General features: G+C 29.8%; 1 protein-coding gene across 1 annotated transcript in view; it reads right to left on the reverse strand.

Moving 5' to 3' along the window:
• Positions 1-4,955, reverse strand: part of LOC107699386 (apolipoprotein L6-like) — a 7,573-nt gene extending 2,618 nt beyond the window's left edge. Inside the window, exons 1-12 of the mRNA XM_016500625.1 lie at positions 4,934-4,955; positions 4,792-4,839; positions 4,615-4,686; positions 4,485-4,535; positions 3,845-3,895; positions 1,905-1,958; positions 1,764-1,835; positions 1,647-1,685; positions 1,484-1,570; positions 982-1,053; positions 783-822; positions 635-689 (exon numbers count right to left, since the gene is read on the reverse strand). Of these exons, the coding sequence (XP_016356111.1) occupies positions 635-689; positions 783-822; positions 982-1,053; positions 1,484-1,570; positions 1,647-1,685; positions 1,764-1,835; positions 1,905-1,958; positions 3,845-3,895; positions 4,485-4,535; positions 4,615-4,686; positions 4,792-4,818 (620 nt within the window). The 5' untranslated portion in view covers positions 4,819-4,839; positions 4,934-4,955. The remainder of the gene's footprint in view (positions 1-634; positions 690-782; positions 823-981; positions 1,054-1,483; positions 1,571-1,646; positions 1,686-1,763; positions 1,836-1,904; positions 1,959-3,844; positions 3,896-4,484; positions 4,536-4,614; positions 4,687-4,791; positions 4,840-4,933) is intronic.
• Between the last annotated feature and the right edge of the window lie 1,540 nt (positions 4,956-6,495).

Raw genomic sequence — 6,495 nt, forward strand, 5'->3', positions numbered from 1 at the left:
AATAAAATAAATAAATGAGAAAATAAAAAAAAAAAAGTTTGTTTTCCCTTTGAATTATTGCATTTTTCTGACCTCATTGCCAGTTTACATGTTAAGCATAAAATGTAAAATGTAAAAATTATAAAATTTTCTGATAAATTTTGGTCAATTTCTCAAAAAACAAGACTTCTTAGTAATCTTAGTAATTTTGCTTCTCAAGTAAATGTATTTTGCACATTTTACATTCTTAAATCAAGATACATTTACTTGAGAATAATATATTTTCTGAAAAAAAAAGATCAAAATTAAGTGAATTTTAGCTTGAAATGAAAAAAAAACCTAATTGGGTCAGAAACATAATATTGTTTTGTCATTTTTCTGTTTTAAGAAAAAAAAACATTTTGAACATTTTTTTTTTTCTTCATAAAATCAGACTTAATATCTTAAGTCAAATTTGCTCTACTAAATGTACATTGATTTAAAAATGTTCAGATATTTGAACTGGAAAACAAGACCTATAATCATTTTTGCAGTGTAGAGACACTATGCAATCAATCAGTCAATCAATCAATCAATGATAAAATGGAAAACCAGACAAAAATAGTGAAGAACAACATCGTTTTTGCAGCGTGACGATCATTAAATGAAGTCTTACATGGTCTCTTCTTCTTTAGTGCTGATCGTCTCATTAGCAGGCATTTCATCCCAAACTGAAAACACAAAGACTGGATGTTAAACGAGTCAGATCTGATGTGTTTGTGCTGAATGAATGAATGAATGAATGAATGAATGAATGAACTCACACGCCACTGTATTCCACCACTCCATCAGACTGTCAGTGTCCTGCCAATAAAACACACATTTATCAATCAAAATCACATCAGGAGAAAATGAACGGCTTCACAAATATATTTACCGCGGTATGAACAGAATCTACAGACATAATGAATGGAATAAAGTAAAGATGATAAGGAAGGACGGTTAGTGTTTGGGCCGACTGACCCCTTCATCCTTCTCTTCCTCCTGCTTCTGCTCTTCCTCTCCATCTTTCAGTCGTCTCATGTGTATCTGAGCCTTGCAGATTTTCAAGAAATTCATACTTTTATTCATTAAGGACGCATTAAATTTGATCAAAAGTGACATTTATAATGTTACAGCATATTTCTATTTCAAATAAATGCTGCTCTTTTTTAAACTTTCTATTCATCCGTGCATCCTGGAAAACAAAAAAGTATCACGGTTTCCACAGAAATATCGTGCAGCACGACTGTTTTCAACATTGATAATAATCAGAAATGTTTCTCGAGCAGCAAAGCAGCATATTAGAATGATTTCTGAAGATCATGCGTGTAATGATGCTGAAAATACAGCTTTGATCACAGAAATAAATTACAGTTTAACAGAGATTCAAATAGAAAGCAGCTGTTTTACATTGTAAAAATATTTCAGAATTTTTACTGGCAGTGTATAAATAAATCAGTGCAAAAACGAGCATGATATCTACCTCAGCAGCATCAGACAGGTGGAAACCTCCAGACACGGCTCCTGGAGGGTCCAGAAAGTCTTCAGGAAACTCCTTTATGTCATGAGTCTGAGAGAAGCAGGTGAACAGATTATACGAGATGAAGACGCTGTGAACGAGTCGATTAAGATGAGCACACAGTTACCTTTGACCCTCTGCGATGCGTGTCAGTCTCTCTAGATTTCTGCGTGAGAGGATAACCAGCGTTAAACGTGTCTGTGTGAACCACATCAGAAGCATGAAGATGAAATGATGAAGTTACCGGCGTATATTCCTCGTCTCCTGCTCTGAACAGATCTGCACCCTTCTGAGGGAGCTCGCCATCTTCAAAGCTCTAGAGATATCAGACATCAGCAACAGTTGCATCCAAATCTGAAAGTTCAGAAGAACGTCAGTCTCTCACCTTTGAGTCTCGATGCGACAGCGGCGGCACTTGAAGAAGAGGAGGCCTCTTCATCTGCAGAACAGTTGGAAAACAATTAAGCTGCATTTGTGGCATAACGTTACCACGTTTACAAATAAATCAATTAATTAAAACCTCATACAGACGCAAACTAATAATGGAAGTGCATCAGGCCAGACAGTAAACATGAAATAAAATACACACTGTCCGAAAACTAAATACAAATGAAAAATAATGTTGACGTTTTTACTGATTTTAAACAAACAAACAAACAAATAAATCCCATACAGTAAAACACTCATAATAGAAGTACATGAGGCCAGACAGTTACAAACATTATTATTATTTTTTAATTATAGGGTTATATTTTAAAAGGAAATACTATTTCAGTCCTTTAAAATGTCACATTTAATTCAACGTGTTACTTTTTTAAAAGTGACGTGACATGTGGCCAAGTATGGTTACCCATACTAGGAATTAGTGCTCTGCATTTATCCCATCAGGCCACGACTTCCCGTCTTTCCATTTCATTGTAATTATTTGTGAAATTTACTAGCAATTTCTGAGTGAAAATTGTTCCATTTTTTTTTCAGTGCAGACAGTAAACATTAAATATAATACACACAATTTGGAAATTAAAGATTTTTTTTTTTTTTTTTAAATAAAATTAAAAAAATTAAGATAAATAAATAAATACTCAATGAAAATTGTTTCTACACATTTTTTTTCAGTGCAGACAATAAACATTAAATATAATATTTGGAAATTAAAGAAACAAAACCTAAAGGGAAATAAAATAATTAAAAATAATATTATTAAATAAATAAATAAATACTCAATGAAAATTGTTTCTACACATTTTTTTTCAGTGCAGACAATAAACATTAAATATAATATTTGGAAATTAAAGAAACAAAACCTAAAGGGAAATAAAATAATTAAAAATAATATTATTAAATAAATAAATAAATACTCAATGAAAATTGTTTCTACACATTTTTTTTCAGTGCAGACAATAAACATTAAATATAATATTTGGAAATTAAAGAAACAAAACCTAAAGGGAAATAAAATAATTAAAAATAATATTATTAAATAAATAAATAAACAAACAAACAAACAAATAAATAAATACTCAATGAAAATTGTTTCTACACATTTTTTTTCAGTGCAGACAGTAAACATTAAATATAATACACACGATTTGGAAATTAAAGAAAACAAATTGAAAAAAAAAATCTAATAAATAAATACTCAATGAAAATTGTTTCTACACCATTTTTTATTCAGTGCAGACAATAAACATTAAATATAATATTTGGAAATTAAAGAAACAAAACCTAAAGGGAAATAAAATAATTAAAAATAATATTATTAAATAAATAAATAAACAAACAAACAAACAAATAAATAAATACTCAATGAAAATTGTTTCTACACATTTTTTTTCAGTGCAGACAGTAAACATTAAATATAATATTTGGAAATTAAAGAAACAAAACCTAAAGGGAAATAAAATAATTAAAAATAATATTATTAAATAAATAAATAAACAAACAAACAAACAAATAAATAAATACTCAATGAAAATTGTTTCTACACATTTTTTTTCAGTGCAGACAGTAAACATTAAATATAATATTTTGAAATTAAAGAAACAGAACCAAAAGGGAAATAAAATAATTAAAACAAAAATATGATTAAATAAATAAATAAACAAACAAATAAATAAATAAATACTCAATTACATTTTTTTCTACACATTTTTTTTTTCAGTGCAGACAGTAAAAATTAAATATAATATTTGGAAATTAAAGAAACAAAACCAAAAGGGAAATAAAATAATTGAAAAAATAAGATAAATAAATAAATAAATAAGACCACATGAAAACTGGACAAGTATTTGAATCGTGAGGAAGTAAAATGAGAGGTTTGTTCACCTCTGAAGCGTCACGATCTTTGCTCTGCTTGATCTCAGGATCTTCACAACTCTAGAAAACACGAACATGTCACTGATGTGAATACTGCGTTTGATTCAGCTGCTCTTTAAAGTGCGAAGTACCAATTATTGCTATTGTAGATCATTCAATATTCAATAAATGCTCAGAACATTTTAAATAAACCAAAATCATGCAGACTAAATACAATATGCATTACTTGAAAGAAACTAAATGTTAACTGAAATAAAATATACAAATATTTCAGTGAACAAAATTTCTAATTTTCGTTGAGTTTAGCTTGAAGTAGCAAAACTCAAACTGAAATATAAAATGAACAAGCTTTATAGTATTATAAAATATTATTATATATTTTAATATACATTTATATTAATATTAAATTAAAAACAACATAAAACACAACAAAATCACTAAAACTTACTAAAATTAAAATTAAAATTGAAGATATAAAAATATTAGTAAAAAATATTATATTAAAAAACTAATAAGTTAATAATAACAAAATACATTTACTAATAAAATGACAAAAACACACAACACAATTACTAAAACTTTACAATTAAAATGGAAGATATTCAAAATATTAATAAAAACTCAAAGCTCTAAGTTTGATGGTTTTTACCTTTGACTGTCTGCGATGCAGGCGAGGGACTTTAAACTTTTTAGATTTCTTCTGTACACACAGTGGAGAAAAACAAGTTCAAATGCAATGAAAATGTCTCCGCGATCATAAGAGCGTTCTGGTTCCTCACCTGATGTCTCTCACTGGCGTCTGACGCTGTGAAGAGATCCGAGGCTTTAAGGACGTCTGTCTCCAGATCTGCCTGAATATATCAAAACCCTTTGCATGAGCAACAGTCTTGCTTGCTTTGGGTTTCTGAAGCTCGTTTTTTTTGGCAGAATGTTTAATAATTAGTGCTGCTTCTTACCTTTGAATCCCATGCTGGAGGACTCATAAAGCCATTGGAATACGAACTCTGAAAAAAAATTAAAAATAAATGAGTCACATAAGCAGTAATCTCGCCAGAAGTGAGCAGAATATCAGACTCTCTGAGAATGAACAGTCTGAACCTGAACATGGTTCGGTGAGTAACTCCGTCCGACTTCAGATTTCAGTAATGTGTCTCCCTGGAGACAGATATATTACAGGATATTAGTGAACAGACAGAGATCTCGAACTCATGCGCTCGTGTAGACGTCTGCTCTACCTTGAACTCGTGAGGATCGTAACCAAACGCTCCCTTCAGGTCACCAGACCCCTCATCATCCTAAAAGCAGGAGTTAATCATGTTAAAAAATAAGAGACGAAGCAGAGGTTTCCATGAATGTTCATACGACTCGGACAAACCTTGAGATGTGGCTGAGGAGTGACTCCACAAGCTCCCTTCAGCTCGGCGTCAGCACTGTCCTGTAATACAGATCCACTGTAAACAATGTGCATTTATTCATGACACTGGAAATACAAATCATCTGATATTATACATCAACAACTTCCAAAAGCAGGGTTATTATCTAAAACATAACATAACATTAAAAAAAAAAAATAAAAAAAAAAAATAAAAATATATATATATATAAAAAGCATAAAGTTTATCCTTAAATACGCAGTTTTGCATTTCTTCGCTGAAATGTTATGATAATATATTCATTTTTAATATATTTGTTTGTTTTTTTTAGCCTTTTTAAGTTTGCATTCATTACTTAACCAACGTATATGTTTAAATTGAAATAAAATTCAAATATAAAAAAAATGTAAACTTATTTTATTTCCGCTAGTTGCCAAAGCAAAAGTTCTAATTTTCATTAAGTTTAACTTTAGGTACTAAAATAACTAAATTAATAACAAAAATTATATATATAAACAAAAACTGATAAAATAACCAAAACATACAGCAATATTACTAAAATAAAAAAGGTAAATATAAAAATTAAATGTAAAATATTCAAAATATTAATAAAAACTATAATATATTTGATAGTAAAAAAGAAATGTTTACAGTAAATTGGCTTAAAAATAAGATGAAACCGTCAAAGTGATAATAATGCAGCACATTACTGTTAGAAATGTTTATGAAATTTCACATATTATTATTATTATTATTATTTAAATACAGTACATACTGTATTCAGTAAATGGTAAATTATGATATTGTATTCTGAAAATCGTTCTACCTTAAGATGTGGTATTTCCTCCTTGGTTTCATTATTAGCCTTGTCACCCTGTTAGCAGATATACAGAAGAATATGTCTTTAAAAAACCAAAGAAGTGCTCAAACTGATAGAAATGAAGCAGAAGAGGCGTCAGGACTCACCCTGGATAAACCGATGACAAACCCTCTGTGAGGAACAAACTTAACTCGCACTTTCTTTTTCGATTTCTGCTAAACATATCATAATAGCACTGACAGTGAGTAAAATAATGCATTCATAAAAATGAAAATCAAATCCGATCTCTACCTGTCCTCCATCAGTCTCCTCTTCCTCATCAGGATGCGTGTCCATCTCTGGTGTCTACAGCAGAAAACGATCTGTGTTACTCAAAGTCTTTGGTTCTGGACTGGGAGTGATTATGTTGAACTCAGTTAAACTCAGAACTGAATCAACTGCTTTGATTGGTTGATTCAGTGTTTCGA

The sequence above is a fragment of the Sinocyclocheilus anshuiensis genome, unplaced genomic scaffold, assembly GCF_001515605.1.
Source record: "Sinocyclocheilus anshuiensis isolate Anshui unplaced genomic scaffold, SAMN03320099.WGS_v1.1 scaffold971, whole genome shotgun sequence".
Lineage (NCBI taxonomy): Eukaryota > Metazoa > Chordata > Actinopteri > Cypriniformes > Cyprinidae > Sinocyclocheilus > Sinocyclocheilus anshuiensis.